General features: G+C 38.0%; 3 protein-coding genes and 1 long non-coding RNA gene across 4 annotated transcripts in view; 2 read left to right on the top strand and 2 right to left on the bottom strand.

Annotated features, from left to right (window-relative positions):
* Window positions 1–754: 754 nt before the first annotated feature.
* On the top strand, window positions 755–2205 carry LOC129767672 (zinc finger protein 277). Its single transcript, XM_055768798.1, has one exon. It carries the CDS (start codon window positions 841–843, stop codon window positions 2176–2178), a length of 1338 nt encoding a protein of 445 aa, XP_055624773.1. The 5' UTR covers window positions 755–840; the 3' UTR covers window positions 2179–2205.
* Window positions 2206–2389: 184 nt separating this feature from the next.
* Window positions 2390–2797, bottom strand: LOC129765892 (GSK3-beta interaction protein). Its single transcript, XM_055766330.1, has one exon. It carries the CDS (start codon window positions 2795–2797, stop codon window positions 2390–2392), a length of 408 nt encoding a protein of 135 aa, XP_055622305.1.
* A 5472-nt stretch (window positions 2798–8269) lies between these two features.
* LOC129771413 (uncharacterized) lies at window positions 8270–9169 on the bottom strand. Its single transcript, XR_008742364.1, has 3 exons — window positions 8931–9169; window positions 8510–8807; window positions 8270–8437 (listed from the first exon to the last, which is right to left on the bottom strand). It is a non-coding gene; the product is annotated as an uncharacterized LOC129771413 (long non-coding RNA).
* Window positions 9170–9407: 238 nt separating this feature from the next.
* The window catches only part of LOC129767204 (uncharacterized), a 32253-nt gene continuing 23328 nt past the window's right edge, over window positions 9408–18332 (top strand). The window contains exon 1 of the mRNA XM_055767855.1: window positions 9408–10361. The gene's annotated coding sequence lies outside the window, so the exon portion shown is untranslated. The remainder of the gene's footprint in view (window positions 10362–18332) is intronic.

Raw genomic sequence — 18332 nt, 5'->3', positions numbered from 1 at the left:
GAAATACCATTTCATTCAAGAACCATTATTCTGCACCATGTTTATTTCAGAATTATATTTAATGTAACTTTTAAAATTATGATATCATTTTTTTATTATAAATGACTGTTCCTTTTGATTACAAGAAATACATATTCGCTCGATTAATCGAATACTCAAAGACAATTGAAAATTTAAATTTAAAAATGACCCCACGATTAATCGAATAAACGAAAAATTTAGACATCTTTATTTGCAGTCAAATCCCTTTCCACAGTCCTCTGTATATTTATATCGTTTCCCCTCGCACACTTATTGACGACACGGTCACACCTTTAGTTCACACATCTTGGCTTTAACTTGTAGAGCACGTGTTTACATCAGGGGTTAGACATCAATTGAATATAGGCAACTCAAAATCAAAATCAATATGGCGTCATTTGTTTATCAACATAGCATTTACGAGGATCGAAATCGAAAAATGCGCTGCTTTATTCTAACTGCATGAGCGATTTTCATATTTCGGTTTCACATGGAGGTGTTCACATTTAACATGGAGTTTAAAGTTAGCCACTATTCGACTATTTAACCGGACCGAGTTGTGAACAACAGTAATTGATTGAACCAAAATGTCAGTGAACCGCAGCAATATTGGGTACACTGGCAATATGAGGGATTTGACGTTATAGTCGTACCCCTGGTTTACATAGGCGATGAACATACCTGTTTTTTTATTTACTTTGGTATCTTTATCAAAATATATTGCTGCACAACAAATGTCAAAATAAATCAGCACATTTATGTTATAATTGTGCCGTGAGCAGTAGTGATAAACTTCTCAAATTAAAAACTGCACATACGATGACATCTTCATTTAGCAATGCGAAATCTAAAGAATTTACCGTGCAATCCGTCGTGACCGAGCCGTTATACCTCGTGAAAGATAAGCACTGCAATTCCCCTGCGACTCGACTTACCGATGATACCACCGTTGTTTGTATGTTCTGCGACAACGCATACAATTTCCAAATCGGGGATGGCCGCGATCAGTACTTGGCCCATCTCTACATGATACATAGGCTGGTAATAGCTGATGTTGAACAGATAGGCTGCCTGGCCAGCTACAGTCAATTTTGGAAAGAGAAGTTTCGAGAGCATCCAGTGGAAAAATTCTGCACTTCAATGTTGTTGAATCAACTTCCGGACGGCACTCCAGGCAGCAATGAGAAGTATTTCCTGTTGAGCGACGTCGAACCACTAGATTATGAGCTAAGGCTACAGATAAAACGTGATATGGTGGAGTTGGTTTTGGTTCGACATCAGTTTGAAAGAACTGATCGGAACTTTAACCGAGGCTGCTTGTACTGCAGGGTCTTTCAAGCGGAAACGAGAACGATGTTCATAGAACATCTCTACACTAAACACTTCCTTCTGCTGGGTAGACCGGAAAACCTAGTTTTCGTTGATGAACTTATAAATGTTGTTCAGACCAAAATTGAGAAGCTCGTCTGCCTATATTGCGAAAAAATATTCAAAGACCGACCAACACTAAAAGAGCATATGAGGAAGAAGGGTCATAAACGGATAAATCCGGACAACAAATTCTATGACAGATTCTTTTTAGTGAATTATCGCAACGATCGACCACAGAAACCTCTTGCGACAAAACAACCAATTCCATTGAAGGAACGTGTTCCAGAGAGCTCAGCATTTCATTCTGATGATTCGGATTCGGATTGGTCGGGCTGGTGCGGGGAAGAACAACAAGTGACATGTTTATTCTGTAGCGCAACCAAACTGAAAATAGAAGATCTAAAAATTCACATGAAATCAGATCACAGTTTCGATTTCGACCTTCAAGTAGAAGGACTGAGTATTTACCAACGCGTCAAAGTTGTAAATTACGTTAGGCATCAAATACTTTTGCTGAAATGTGTTGTCTGTCGTGAAGAATTTTCCTCGAAGGAACAATTGCTAACTCATCTGCAAGAAGCCGAACATTTTGCAATTGGTGAACAACAATTCTGGGACCAACCGATGTTCTTTTTCCCAATCTATGAAGACGACCAATTCTTATGTCAAATGGAAGATGATAGCCCAGATCTGTCCGATGATAGTTCGGTTGTTATTTCGGAGAATATGAATGCTAGAGTCAGTACTGAAGCCGAAACACTTTCTTTGGAAAAGTTAAGTTTGTAAAACAGATACAATATAGTTATTTAATAAAACGTAACTAAAAAAAATACTTATAAAACAAGTAGTGTTTCATGAACTGTCTCATCATTTTAAAGAAATTCTCATGTTAGCGAATTAATGACAAATTAATTATTTGCAATCCACATCAGGAGCGGTTATTACTCCAACGCTGGCTTTATACAAAATGGCTCATTACTCGACATTTGCGTCAAATTTAGTCAGCACCGCTGAGGTTTTCATTATCATCCTGATCACCATTTCCGATTAATCTATCCTGCAAATGTTTACTGAGTTCAGCTGCTAGACAACTTCCAAACGAATCTGTATATGCTGGACTAATGGACGAAAGCAGAGAATAGGGCGTTTCATACTTCATGTTGTCTGGGCTTTCTTGATCGATACGGTCATGCTGATCTCCTACAATTTGAAGACCCTCTGCGTTTAGTTTAACACACACTTGCTTGCCCTCCAAGGTGGTAAAATTCATATATGCCTCCGAGTCTGTCGGTTTCCACCTATGTGAAATTTGAGCCACTTGTACGTGACGAATAATGTCCTGGATAACACCATTTGCTTCTTTTGTCCAATCTATGATTTCGTCTTCCTCGAATTCCTGTTCCATTTTCGTCTTTTCAAGAAGATAAAAACACAAATATTTAATTATTTTTATTGAATATTTTTACTTCACCCTGTTTGTAAACATTAATTGTTTGACTGTTCATTCGCGACTTCAAAACTGTGATCAGAGCTGCCAGATGTGAAGATGTGTCTTCCTTCGAAGATACATATTCAATTTACTGTGAAGAGATGTAAGATTGTGAATACATTCCAGAACATGTGAAGTCATTTTTTATTTCATTTGTTTATTTATCTTGACTCATTAGAAGAGAAAGAAAAACAAAACTTTTGACAACCTCCTTTTATTTTTAATATCTGTGCAACCTAAGAACTTCACGACACTTATAAGACGCGACGCGAGACAAGACATAACACTTATTGTTATTACTTAATTAAACGAATTAAAATTTACCTTATAGTCGACCGGTTCCGGGAGTTTCGCGTCTCTTATAAGTGTTTTGACAACCCCTCGCAATTTGCAAGTAGAGTCAACCCTGAAATGTACACACACCTTGAACGTGAGTTTCCCATCCATTATAAAACCGTTTGCCAGTCTGAGAAAATCATCAGAGCCGGATTTAATCGTGTACATGTTTATCGTATCTATAAACTGCAATGTAAGTAGCCATTTAGACGTAAGAATATTCTATTCCATTGTTCAGTTAAGTCTGCTTTAGAGTTCCATTGAACGCGAACATGAACAGGTGGTGAAATAATCAGGGGCTAGACATCAATTTAATATAGGCTACCCAAAATCATAATCAATATGGCATCATTTGTTTATCAACATATCATTTACGAGGACTGAAATCGAAAAATGCGCTGCTTTATTCTAACTGCATGAGCGATTTTCATATTTCGGTTTCACATGGAGGTGTTCACATTTAACATGAAGTTTAAAGTTAGCCACTATTCGACTATATAACCGGACCAAGTTGTAAACAACAGTAATTGATTGAACCAAAATGTCAGTGAACCGCAGCAATATTGGGCACACTGGCAATATGAGGGATTTCACGTTTTAGTCGTACCCCTGGAAATAATGGGCCTGATTACGAACGTCATTTCACGGTGAAAACGAAATGAATTGTATGGAATTTGTATGTGACGTTCGTGTCAGGCCCAATATGACCATTTCATGGTGAACTACATTGCGAACAAACAAATCAGAATGTTCTTGTTCACGTTCACGTTCAAGTTCGCATTAAGGCAAGGCGCAAATTGAGAAGCGTATAGCGCTCGTAAACGAACACGAGACTACCAACACGACTCATACGTGCCACAAACGTAGCGTGGTGGAGCGCATATTCAATCGCAGTTTGGTGTAAATAACGTGCCACTCGCATACAACGTCTGATTCACACAGATTTGCGCGATATATTTATTTACTAACACAATCACCCGACCGGTACGACCAGCACGAGAAACTGTGGTTCAGCCACAGCGTCACGCGAGTCGTGTCTCACGAGCGCTCCACACTCTCGCGTCATCTGGCCAATTTGCGCCGTTCTATCTGTTTTCATTAGTCACAAAAATATGCGCTATATCGCGGCAGGTTACTGGCGCTATACGCGTCTCAATTTGCGCCTGGCCTAAGAGTTTGTCAGTGAAGAAAAAAAACATCGAGCCAATAAAAAACATCCAACAAAGTAATTCGGATAAAATATACAGTTGTTCACGAAGCAACACAAAGCAACGAAGTTGCAGATATCCGATTGAATGAAATTACATCCATACGGAAATTTTCACTGAAAATTCGAGAGCTGCGTAACATATCTTTAACAGTTCACGGTGAAATAATTTTCAGAATGCCTTGCGACAGGAACGTGAACATGAACGGGGAAATATGTTTTTCAACTAGAAAATGTTTCTGCCCATCGTCTCAAGATGTTTTCTTCGCGTTTTATATATGGACTGATGAATTATTAACAAGAAAGTTTTTGTTCAAGTTCACGTTCACGAGAACTGCAAACCTGCCTTCAGACCAGACAGCGGAGACAGTTGATATGCTCATTGTTTGGTTATTAATAGCACAACAGCCCGATGTTTTTTCTTGTTACAAGCAGAGCTTGTATAGCGACTTCGACTTCGATCCGTTTATCGATCTTCATCACTGATAATTGTTACGTGGCATAGTTATTCTATAACAACAAAAAGATGGTCAATTGAGGGCCCTGAGTTTTGAATTCACGATCGATCGCTTAGTAAGCGAACGTGCAACCAATGTGGCTACGAAGACTCCCTACGTAAAGGCATCGACAGACTTCAAAATTGTGTGACGACCTCCATAGGCGATCTGACGTAGTCGTTAACATCGCAAAAGAAGGCCGAAACAGTGCCGCGATGTGCGCTTACAATAAACATTAATTCATTTTAGATGCATATACGAACAAACAATTAACAAGAATACGATAAACAAAAAACAAATTTCATCACGAGAGTTTCCACACAGTTGCAACTTTTTATTTCTTCTCCCTGGTCGTTTGACGAGGATGTCCGCTTACCATGGCCAGGTCACTGATGGGGAATCCGCGCTGTTCGAAGATGTCGACTATTATTGTTTCTCTTATCTTGAATGGTAAGGAACAAAGATCTTCGATTTGATCACAAGTTTTTGCTTAGATTTTAAAATACAGTGGAGCAGTTCGTGGAGGGTCATCGCCAAGTACATCAAGAAGGCTCCCGCTGAAACCATATAAGCCAGCCATAACATTGAAAGTCACTATAATACAGAAAAAAATTAAACCAAGTGTTTCCAAGATGCAATTTAGAGAGCTATTTGCCATCGCCTCGTTTTTCTATCATCCCAACTAACACAAATTGAGCGTAAACAACACAGAACACAAAAAGGGCAGAGCTCAAGGCTCAAGCTGTCAGCTCAATCGAGTTGTCAAATTTCTTTCGTGTGTTTTGCAAGGTGAGTGTGGTTTGGGTTGAATTGCGAGCTACACAATATTCGTGGCATGCCAGCCTCTTGATTAAACATTGTGAGCCAATATGTGAAAACCATTCTGCGGCTATCTTGAAAGTCGACTGTGTTTTTTTCTAAACAAAACACAAATGCTTGTAAATGATTTGTAGAAAAACCCAACTTCGGCAATAGGGGTTTGACGTCTACTATTGATTGAGAATCGCGTTCGCGTTTCAGACGTATTCTATAGTCCTTCAACTTACCAGTACATGACATTTGAAACCGGAGGGTCATAACCCTGGTGTATACCCTTCGTTTCACAGGTACTGGTGTCTGAAGAAGGTTAAGCTACATATGTTTGGGCCATATCTTTCCTGTGAGTAGTACTGAAGTATGAAAACGATCGTTTTACATTTCATCCTTCCAGTGTGAAAAACTGGTGTGTGGAAAGGATTATGTGATCCTCAACGTCCGCTTCTGAAATGTGATGCTGTTAGATATCGTGCCGTTGATTTTGCCAGTTTTTTCGTTGCAGAATTTTGTGCCTTTTCCGCAATATTATACGGAAACATGAGAACCTCACTCGAGGTGAATGAACTTTTCAATTTCCTAGCCTATGTAATATAGAACAAAAACCTCATTAGTCACTGCGCCAGCGAGCAACCAATGGCTTTTATAAAAGTTTTCCGAATAGACTTTCTTAAAGAAATGAGATTGTGTGTGTTGGATAGATAAATACATAAGCTTTTTATTATCATCATCATGCAAGAATCAAAAATGCCACAATAATACGCATACACCCAAAATCAACAAATTGGGTTTCTGTGCAATATTATATCGAGAATATGAAGCAGTATATTGCTTCATATTTTGATTCTGAAATTTTTTAAAGTTATATTTGAATTTTTGTTTTTTACAAAATTTTTTTTCGCGTAAGTTTCTATCGTTTCCTCTTGAACACGCTTTTACAAATTTTCTGTTTTTTAGCGGATAATACAAACTTATTCCGAAAAAAAATTTGGCGGGATGTATAACTGAATTGTATTTTAAGTTTAGAGCATCCCAATAATACTGAAATTTCTGTTTCTGCCAATTGCAGTTAGAGCATTATTATTTCGAACGTTAGCATTAAAAAATGTAGTCCGTCCATCTTTTTTGGAATTTCTCAATGGATTTTTGACAACCGTTTTGATTCTAAGTGCCTGACTTGCGTAAAAATGTTTAATGAATTGGTAATATTTAATAAAAAATCAATCTTATATACATTTTTTTTTCTCTGAGCGTAGTATTATAGACGGGCTGGTTAATGTTTTTTTTTTCGTTTTTACCAAGGAGCTGGAATTGACAGGTGGTTCGTTTTCGACAGTATGATGATAAGGCATGGACGATGCGAGAGGAGATAAAAAATGACAGCGACTATTTTTGTTTATAAACAAAGCAGGTCTAATTTTTAAAGCAGCAGTCGCCGGGAAACGATATGCATGGATATCCACAGCGTATCGCTATCACTCAATCCTAATGGGTCGCCAACGACTAATTCCACCAAAGCGAATGGAACTTAGAGCAGTACGGCACAAGCCCGCCGGTAGTGACACTTTCATATACCCACTAGCAAAGCTCCCACAATCGCTGAATTGCCAATCCCAGCAGCAACAGCAACAACCCTCACGTTCCGTAAAACAGCAATGCAGACAACAACTTGCAGCAGTCACCGAAACACAACAATGATGCCAACAGCGTAAACAAAACCAACGTTTATGCGCAGCAAACACATAGCGGTATGCACTCATCATTGCATGCCATTTGTTATTCGCGACTACGAAGCTGAATTTGACAGCTTGTGTGCGTGAAGCGAATGTCAACAAAGAATTGCAAAAAGAATGTGATTTTTAAACGCACCGTTTTTAACGTTTTTTGCAGAAATTTTTGTAATGGTGAGTATGTATCGAATGAACTATCCTCTAGGATGCTAATTTAGTTAAATCACATAAATTTACTGCAGGGGAAAACGTTTTCTGACCGCATCCAAAGGACACTGTCTTTACTTGTGAAAAAGTAAACAAACTTTCAGGATACTAAATTTCAATAAAAATTAATAATTGTGTGCAAAATTTATCTTCCAAACGGTTGGAAAATGAGTTTTCCTTATGCAGTGAAAAAAAACTTTGCCGTAGCTTAAGCTGAATTTAACTTATAAGTGTTTTTCTGTGACCTTGTTTCATGCATTATCAGGAGCCATCAGTCGGAGAAAATGAAACCTGCTACGCTGTGGAGTTTGCGGATGTGTTCGATTACGATGCGGGTGGAAGCCGTTTAGTCGTCGAAGGCGAAAGAGTATTCAAAGCTTTTAATAGTTGGTGTTGAAGAAGTTCACGATGAAGGCTTCAGTATTTTCTCGTCCGGCCTCCAGTCATCAACTCTAAGCTCGGAACCCCATACAATAAATATTCGTACGAAAATCTCCTTCTCCAAATGGTTGTTTTCGTGTTCCTGTAAAGCTGGCAAAGGGAAGTGCAAACACGTCATGGCTGTTTTGTATCATTTGCTTAAGTATGTTTTATTTTATTTCTTTATTATTGCACATTTTGCACCAAGTTGGACTGTTTCACACTTTTTCAAAAGCACGGCCCTCAATAAGTCTTTTCCTGGCTTCGCTGATGGGAGGTTGTGGCAAATTCAACTCGGGAACTGCTGATGACCTAAGAATTAAGCGATCAGTGGCACGGCTTGTTGCTATAAAAAGTAAAATAATAATAAAAAAAAATTATAATATTATTGCTTCAAGGCGTGTATTACACTTCATACTTGGAGAGTAGAAGTTCGACACGGTGAAATGGAGGCTACAAATACGGGAGGTTTTTGTAGGTTCTATCTTTAGCCGTAGTCGTTGGATCCAGTCTAGATACCGCGATTTGTCCGTTTTCGGAGGGAAGGCATGAAAAGAAATTCCGGGGCGATATCTCTGCTTACATCCGGGGACGACACAAACAATACGGCTTTTGAATTTTGCAGATTGTTCGGAGTCAGCTTCAAGCAAATTTCGCCCGACTTGCATGTTCTCCGGGCAATTTGCGCAGCTTTTGACGTCCATATTTCACACGTTCTAAGGAAAATATTTTGAAAAATATTAGAGCACTGATTGAATAGAAGCCAGATCTTTGTATTTTAGGTATTTTATGAACACTAAGCGGATATTTTTATATCAAATTTCATTAATTCGGTTTACCTCTCTCGCTGGTAGTTTGACAGAGGGTGTACTTCAACGGCTTTTTTTCACTACTAAATGACAATAAATTTTGGTTCGGAGCATCGAAACAGCTAAGAAAAACTATTTTTCAACAATTTCCACTAATTGTAAGATAAACACGGTACAAGTTTTCGAGAAATCAGTATATTAATTGCAGAGAAAATATGCAACGGTTTGTTTACATATTTTTCACTCACACGCGAAACTTTCATAGGTGGCGACAACGTACCTTCGATGACGCGAATCCTCTTTCTCGGAAAACTCTAGCCGTTCGTTTGGTCGCTTTCAATTCGAACTCAAGTAATGGCTGAACAGCAGTTCTGACATAACGTTCCACCTTATTATCCGCCTTGGTTTTTACGCAACAGCAAGTCACATTTTATGGTATATTGACCCAGCCAACCTCCATCCAACAGAAAACCCATCATACCCTGACACTGCGTACTTCTCGCTTGCTCGTGCAGCTCGCAGCAGTGGTCGCTCGGATCGCCATTACGTTTTCGCGTTGTAACACTGGATCTAAAACGTGTGTGTTTGCTTGCAACGAAAAATCGAAAATTTGGGCCTGCACCCTTCCGGGGACCGGTCAAAAGTTGCACCGATCGGTAGTGGATATTGCAGTGCTTCCGGTACGCGTGAAGTTAACCAGTGGAAATATTCCGTATAGTGGAAAAACAGTAACATAAAAGGCGTTGGAAAAATTTTCGCTCTATCGGTGCGGTTTCAGAAGGAGGATTTTCTTCTTTTTCTCTTCTCCCGGGAGTGTATGCGGCTGATTTGTCGAGCAGCAGTGTGAAGCGCGCGGGGAATAGTAGTTACGTACGGTGATATTCATTTTCGATCACGGAAAAGCAACTCTTTTTTTATTTGATGCAATATCGGTAGTGAAAAGAACTCATCATTTGCTGAAACATCATTCGTAGAACGAAACGGGAAGAGCCCCGGCAGCAGAAGCGGATTTTTCCGTGATCCAAGCGGGGTGTTCTGTCAGTGTGTGTGAGTGCGTTCCCTGAAGAAATGGGTGGAAATAAACAGGAGCACTAGCGCTACTCGAGCAGCTGCACGGTGCTCATTCTGTGGAATTGTGTTGTATTTCTGCCGATTCATTAAGGATTTCGTCATTTCTCGTTGTGAAACAAAAAAATAAATAAAAGGCTAACATAAACATACAGAGGTGATGTGTTCCAATACAAGGGAATATTTCCTGTATGTAAACAAGGAGAATTCGAAAGGAAGATTTAAATATTTAATGCTCCTTGATTAGGGCATCAAGATTTGAGTACAGTGTACGGCTACGGTACACTACAATCGTATTGGATTACATTGAGGCAAATGCTGAAACGTCGTTTGGAAGTAAATACGCGAAAAATCTACATAGAACTCCACTGGATATCGCAGTATATTGATAAAGTAAGTTTACTCTGTCTTATGGGTTTACTTTCCGAACCGCTAATTTATTTTATATTTATTTACCTCAAATTTACGCTAGAGAAATAATTTATCATAGAGCCTCTCTATGCTCGATCTGCACGTTATCAGACGTTGTCTTTTATAGTGAATGAATGGCAATAAGTGTAAACATTTAATCGCATTAAAATATCGATTGCATTTTGTAAACTGAGTCCTTTTCTGCTTAAACTGCAGACTGTTGCATTGTTGATTCAGCCATATATATTTCAATCGTTTGGTGTCGCTCTAAAAACGTTCTTTGTCAAGTGGATTCATTCTTGGAGTTTGCAACTAGGTTCTTATAGATAGCTGGCAAACTTTGTCCCGCCCAGAATGGCCTCTGCAATTTCCTTTCACTGTAAATTTCCTAGTACTTATACCAAAACTCGTCATTGCAATATAACATTATTTTCAGACACAATTTTCATTTAAGACTCTTCAATCACTTGCAAAAAACATGTTTCTCCGTTACAAGGAATACATGTAGAGACGTCTTTTAATCGTTCGATTAATTCAAATCATCGAATATCTGAAATTATAACCGAGTAATTTTGTATCGAATAATTTAAAATCAAAATATGAATACATCGAAGAATGGCCACTGTAATCGCGATTAAACCTCCTATACTCGCGCATTGTTCGGTCAGACCGAGAAATCAATAATTCGTTCATTTCTCAGAAAATATCAACACTACGACTTTGCGATTCTCTCTAGCTTCGTTATTCGTCGTTCGTCATCGTTTAGCCTTCGCATGTGTTGGTACAAAGGGGACGTGTGCCACTTTTTTATTACTTTCGGTCTGACACACCGACGCGAGTATAGGAGTAACTTTTTTGGACAAGTGCCATTTTTCATATTCTAGAATATTGTTGAATGAAATGTATAAATTAATGTTAGTGGCGCGGAATATTTATTGAATATAATGCATAAGATCATTACCGGACTATTTTATTTGATTTCAGTCCCTTTTGTAACTGGATTGTACGGATCCATACATTAACTATTCGTCGTTAGATTCATACGTTCAAAAGCAAAATATAAATGTTTGACTTTCGTATAGTTATTCGCTAAATATAATGGTCATACATATACACACTTGTGAAAGAATTCCACTTGTGGAAGAATTGTAAACAGTAAACTATAAACTAATCGGTGGCTTATGGTAATTTTTAACAGTTAGAGTTTCGGGGATATTTTTTTCATAATGTACAATATCTACAAGAAAAAGAAAAGGAAGTTCCTAGAAATCCTTTTATATAATCTTTTTATGCCTCATCTAAAAAAAAGACATTAATTCTTAGTTTACCAAGAATACAGAAACAAAGAATATTAGAAATATGCAAACTTTATATTCCAGAAACTTTATCATCTGGTAATTATCTAGAATACGTTATACATTCTTCTCTTTGATAAAAATAAAACCCAAAAAAACACGTAACTACTGCATGAAATGTAAAAAATAAGTTTGCTTCGAGCATGCAGTTATGCTATGTTCCGATTCTTACTCCAATGAAACCACAATCGATTAATACGTTTTTATGTTATTTTATAGCTTTTTCTACTTCCATGAATTATATTCAGTTGCTTACTTTTAATTAATAACAGTGAAAAATTCCAATTTCGTTATTTGTGTTGGAGTATCAAAAATTACTCTGTTTTGATGAGGCTGAATTAGATGACTATTAAAACATAATAAAGACGAAGAAAACATATTTTTTGTATTTTTTGCATTCAATCATACCCTCTTCTTCAAATAAATGCCAATAAAGCCTGAAAAATACCCAATGTCAACATTACAGAGAAGTTTAATTTTCGTTCTGTGACACCGTGCGCGAGTATACGTGTTATGATTTTGCACGCGAGTACAGAAGGGTTAATGAAAAAAAGAATTTTTCTCAATGTTAATGCATTTTTAGGTTAAAAATTAGGCTATATATTTTTTTTATTCAATATTTTTTCATCCAACCATCGACAATCCGATAGACCACGCGATTATTACAAGAAATAAGTATTCGCTCGATTAACCGAATATTGAAAAACTATTATTCGAATGAATCGAATATTGAAAAATGCCCCAACGATTAATCGATAATCGAATAAATGAAAAATTTAGATATCACTAAATACATGTTTTTTAGACATCACTAAATACATGTTTCGATTTATTTTTATTTATGTAGATAGAGGATATAGGAGTTCGTTTTTTCTTTCGTGAAAATCCATTTTTCTTTTGAACAAATATCAATTTCGTTAGTGCAAACACCAAATGGACCAACAACGTTTATCACGGAATTCAATTATTTAAATTTTGCCATATTTGTTTGGAATATGGTTGGTTGAAATATGTGTAGGGTAACACGGGGTGATTTGGTCATATGGGGTGATTTGGACCACCCCTTTATCTCAAAAATTACGGCTCAACGTGGATTTTTTATAATGTCATTTCCGTCTATTATTGAACCGTATGTACCTAAAGTAAAACACCTTTGGTAAAACTTCACAAGTAGAGGGAAACGGTAGCATAAACACAGCAAGCACTTTGATCGTCAAAAAATGTGAGTTTTCCGATAGTGGTTTTAAGGTTTTTCCCGCTTATCAAACAAACTTTTCATGTATTCTGCAGTACAGTTCTGTTCACCTACAGAAGAGAAAACATTTGATGCAGCGAAACTGTAAGTTTGATAACAATAAATGAAATTAATTGCATTTTAATTTTTGCGTGTTGTGTGGGGTGAATTGGTCCTACAGGTTTGAGACTTTTTTTTGGTCTAATTGATTCCAGATGCCTCTGAATTACAAGAAGAGGATGGACAGACAACGTTGGAAGAAGGAGGAGCTTGAAAGAGCAACGCAGGTAATCGAGAACGGATTTTCTTTGACCAAGCATTAAAAGTGTTTGAAAATGCTCGACCAACAGTGAAAAGAGTCATGCAGAATTCGAGATGGTGTCAATCCAACTTTTCTGGTCTGGAATCTGGCCAAGACACCTGGTATCGATCCCAAAACATTGTTACTGATAGTAACATTATTTCAAAATACTTTACATAAACATAAGTATGTTTTTTTCTGGATCAAATCACCCCGCTTCAAATTTCAATGTCCAAAAATCATCTCTTTTATTTAATGATATATTTGGTGAAAACAAGTGTAGCTCAGTATACAATGTGACATTTTTTATTTAGACCGTATTGGTTTGGAAATATTAGGCGATTTGCTTAGGTGATCCAAATTCCCCTCTTTTCCCCTACTGTTTGTATGGGACCCCCTCCCTTTTCCAAAGGAGGAAAGGGTGTCAAACCATCATAGAAAGAATTGTTGTACCCCAAAAACCTCACATTCCATTTGCTCTACTAATTCTCGAGTCATGCAGAAATTTGTTTTATTTGTATGGCAGCCCTCCCCTTAAAGAGGAGGAAGTGTGTCGAACCATATGCCGAGTTTGGCTCCATTTGTTTGATTATTTCTCGAGTTATGCAGAAATTTGTGTTACATTTGTGTGGCAGGGGGAGGGGTCTCAAACCATCATAAGAACCATCCTCGGCACCGAAAACCCCTACATACAAATTTTCACGCCGTTCGGCCGTTCGCCGCAGATTTTATAATAACTCTGAAAAACCAATCGTAACTCTTGTTTCGTGATTTTAGCTTAAAGTTGACTGACCGCGTTTGCACATTGGACAAATTACGTTGCACTATAAAAATACTACTAAACTACTAATCCAAATATCAGAATTTTGCTCACAGATTATTATTATCACTCGCTAAAATGCACTGAAATCGATAACAACAACTGAAATAAACAAGAACTCAGGCGATAAAAGTACGACTTCGTGTTGTTATGGCTGCTTTGTTACTTCGGACGTTTCGAGTGTCAGACGGAAGTGGCGTACGAAGTAACAGTCGAGTGCTCAAAATCATAGATCCGGATTTGGAAATTTTCAGTATTAGCGATAAAATAATAAAGAGGACAGATACTTCAAGGATTGTTTTTCTAATGCATTCAATGATTTAAAACTAATAGTGTGCATCCGATAACTCGATTTATTTAGATTTGGTACATTGGACCTTTTCAAAAGTTACGCGTGAAATATTTTATTCATCGCGCAAGTGTTACAAACAGGATGTCTTCGAAGCACTGAGATTATGAATATCTGTAAAATAACACATAAATGTAAGGCTCGATCACGAACATCACTTCACGGTGAAAACGAAATGAATTGTATGCATTTTATTCCGTTTTCACCGTGAAGTGACAATCGTGATCTGGCCCAATTATTTTTACTTTTGGTACGTATGCACATTTGCATGCATTTTGATCATCGGGAACCAGCGTCATGAAGAATTCATGATCCTAAGGAGGTACATATTTCATCAGATATCGAAAGTCGTTGTACTTCGTACGAGAAATGCTGTGGCCATTTGGATGTAAAAGTTCAATTTAGATTTGACCAAAAGGAGAAGGTTCTTCCAGTTCTCCTCAAGACTCTTGACTAATTTCATAAATAGTATATATTGTTGATAAAACGCCAATGAAAATCTCTCGACGTGAAACGAAGATAATTTGTATTGTTTCTAGGGGAATTTCACCGCACGCAAACGATTCGTCCGAACGAGATCTGAAAGCAAGCGCAATCTCTTCTGTCCTACGTTCTGTTTCTAGGGCTCAATCAAACGTGAAACGAAATGTCTAAATTTTCTGGTGATTTGTGAGAAAACGAAGATCATTTACTTACATTCCATACAACGCAAAATACGAGGGATCTCATGCAAGTTCAAACGCAGAAACAGGTTGAGGGTTTGGTGCGAACGACTGGAGTATCCCAACTGTTCTCGTGAAGAACGCTATCAGGAACAACTCCCCTCATAGCAGAAAGATACCGTCTCCACGAGATTCGATTTTCGTACGGCTTCAAAAGACCATCAGAAATTGGAATAGAGATATGCGAGGGTAATAATAGTCTGATTTCCAGCGAGAAATTCACGGACATTTGAAGGTCTTCTCGGCCGAGATGACCGGCATCTTCGAGACAACCACAATTTCATCTTCCAAGTCGCTACTAGTCAACTCTGATATGGCGAGTGTCATTAATGCCATCGGTGTGGCCAGGTTCAATCATCCATGGGTACAGGCCATCAGAAATAAACGATTGCCCGACACTATGCTCATGTCGGTTCTCAGTTGTGAAGTTGAAGTTGTGGATCACCAATGAATCGCTCGGCCTCACACGGATCCAACGAAGGACCGTTCCGTCAAGTCCGCGTCGAAGATCTTTGTAACTTCCCTTCCACCTTGCACAGGTTGCAAAGGGGATGGAAGGGTCCCCTGTTGAAGTTGTGATATATGTTGCAGTGGCCGGTTGTTTGTCTGGATAGGATTCGGTGCTCCCTCATCGCTTTCACGTCTTTGAATCCGGCTATGGAGCTTTTGAATCTCCGGAGGAACAGCGTCGCTTCAACGGACCATTTTTACGCCCAAAAAGTTTTGAAGGTATTGGCAATCCCTAATCTGATGTCGCCTAACGGAACTTCGTACGTTAAAATCTGTCCAAGGTGGCTGTTTCCAGCTAAACTGTCGGCCGCTTCATTGCCGGCTATGGAACTATGTCCGAGGACCCATATGAGGATTGTATTCGGCAGCAGACCTTCATCTGTGATCTGAGAGTAACCATGGAGGTTAAATTCAGGTTAAACGAACACGTAGTAATTTAGGCCGTCAAAGCTGGAACTTGGAATGGTGATTCGAAAATCGCGACAATTCAACATAAAAAATATGATGAACATGAAATCGATTATTATTCCACGTTTAAAGTAAAATATATAAGTACAATTGACCGTAAACCATTTCTTTCGACTTGTCTTGGCGATGCTTAAATTGTTGGTATTCCTGAATGCTGCGACCGTAGGATTTCCACGGGAAAATATTTGGTGTTACGTTCTTTTACGTTGATATTATATTCCATGTGTAGCGCAGTTAATAGCGGCTATTGACATTAACCTTCATGCCGAAAGAAGCCTCGGGCTGTGTGGTACGACGCTAGAGCTGGTAGAAAATGTATCCAAGTTCGTTTCTATTCAGTGCACGAATAATACCTACACAAAGAAGCTATATTTTTGTAACGCTGGTTAAAAATCATATACAATGGAACTGAAACATGTTTGTGTGGGTACGCTATAACAGTACAAAACAAAACAACATCCATCAATAATAGCAGAGGAACCACATGGTTGTTCGGCTTATGATAATAACCGGTTTGAAGCGGGGGAGGCGGCTGCCACACTTGACGATGCTGCTGCCTTATTGTACATGTTTATACTACCCGCTGATGCCTAATGCTGTAATTTTATTCATGTGTATAAAGCTGGATGGTGTGAGATCGACGCAGAAAATGGGAAAAAGAAACGAGAGGAGAACAGGTAGTGAGTTTTGAAGGTCACTGTCGTTTTCACTGAATCCTATGATCGGTCATGATTTGCTTACGTTTTGAAAAAAAAATGCCCAGGAGATTACAATGCGGTCAATATTTAACGGGGGTGATATCTGAGGACCGGTTTAGCGCGAGCGTCACAAATGCGACAGACCATTCATGGAGTGGATTTTGAAATAGATCTGAATGAATGAAGGTGATAAGGGCTTTGGGTTGATAAAACAAGTCTAAAGCTTGTTTTTCAATCCTTCACAATGAAGACATATTCATGCGAATGTTTGCGAACTTTTTTCACCAACCAATCAGAACGAAGCGCGGGATCACTTGCAAAAAAGCGAAAAAAGATAGAACTTCCCAAGCTTTTGCTGCGAAAAATTACGAAGTCACGATACACTGAGAGTGGCCTCTGCCCACATCAGAAAGTTGGAACAGGTCAATCATGATGGGTGCAACAAGATATGAAAAATTTTGCTCAGCCTCACATCGATGGAACGATCTAAGCAATATTCAAGCCTGCGGCAGGATAGTAAATAATTTTCCGAATTTCTATTTATACTTTACTGAATTTTCTAACATTGAATTGTATGAAGTTCAAGATATACTTGAACTCACATTTGTGAGTAATATGAATTTGATTCACCAATCTCGTACAACTTGTTTTTGTTTTAAGGACGATAGTTTGACAGATCCGCATGATTTCGTAGTTCAATGTGAATGACTTTAGCGAATACATTTCGCAAGGACGAATTTCTCAAGTGAAAAATTCGCTCATTCTGAAGCAAGCTTAACGGTGCTTGATTATCGACCATGTATTTTTAGATAGACTGAGCTGAACTGATTATTTACGTAATATGAGTAATTTATCACTACTATTGATCAATTTTTTCGACCTATTCTTTTGAAATCCTTAAAATTGATGCTCACTTTCAATTTCTGACGTTTTACGTGACATGAATACTGAATGTTTGCAAAAATAAGACATTCGTTTCCATGTTTTGAATTTTTATTTATTTGTAGCAAAGCAGTCAATCAAATATGCGTGTATCCGGGAAGAAATAACTTTTCGACGAACACACTGTCAGAGTGATGCTGTGAACAACTGCTGTACGATACAACATTTCATTTTCTTCAATTAGCACCTCCGTTTATCAACTCATTATGCATATTAGCTATCACATCTTTCTCCTGTGCTTCCTCAACTGCACATCGAGTTCAATGTAGGTTTACACACTTTCCACGATGGAGTCTGATGATTTCCAGTGTCTATCAACGATAGCGATGTTTGCTTTTTTTTTTCTTAATTATAGCTGATTCTTTTACTGCTATCATACACATACATAAACAATTGCACTTTCTTCATTAAAAAGGTAGTAGTTATCTAGAAGTTCCAAAAATTCATAAAATTACAGTTTTGGACGTGGAAGATAAACATAAGAAAAAATCTATAAATATTAAATTTGCTTGAAAAAAAAATGAGCTAAATCACTTTTTGTATCTTCAATGCAG

Source organism: Toxorhynchites rutilus, chromosome 2 (genome assembly GCF_029784135.1).
Source record: "Toxorhynchites rutilus septentrionalis strain SRP chromosome 2, ASM2978413v1, whole genome shotgun sequence".
NCBI lineage: Eukaryota > Metazoa > Arthropoda > Insecta > Diptera > Culicidae > Toxorhynchites > Toxorhynchites rutilus.
The sequence above is the reverse complement of the archived record's forward strand: the minus strand, read 5'-3'. Positions and strand labels throughout refer to the sequence as shown.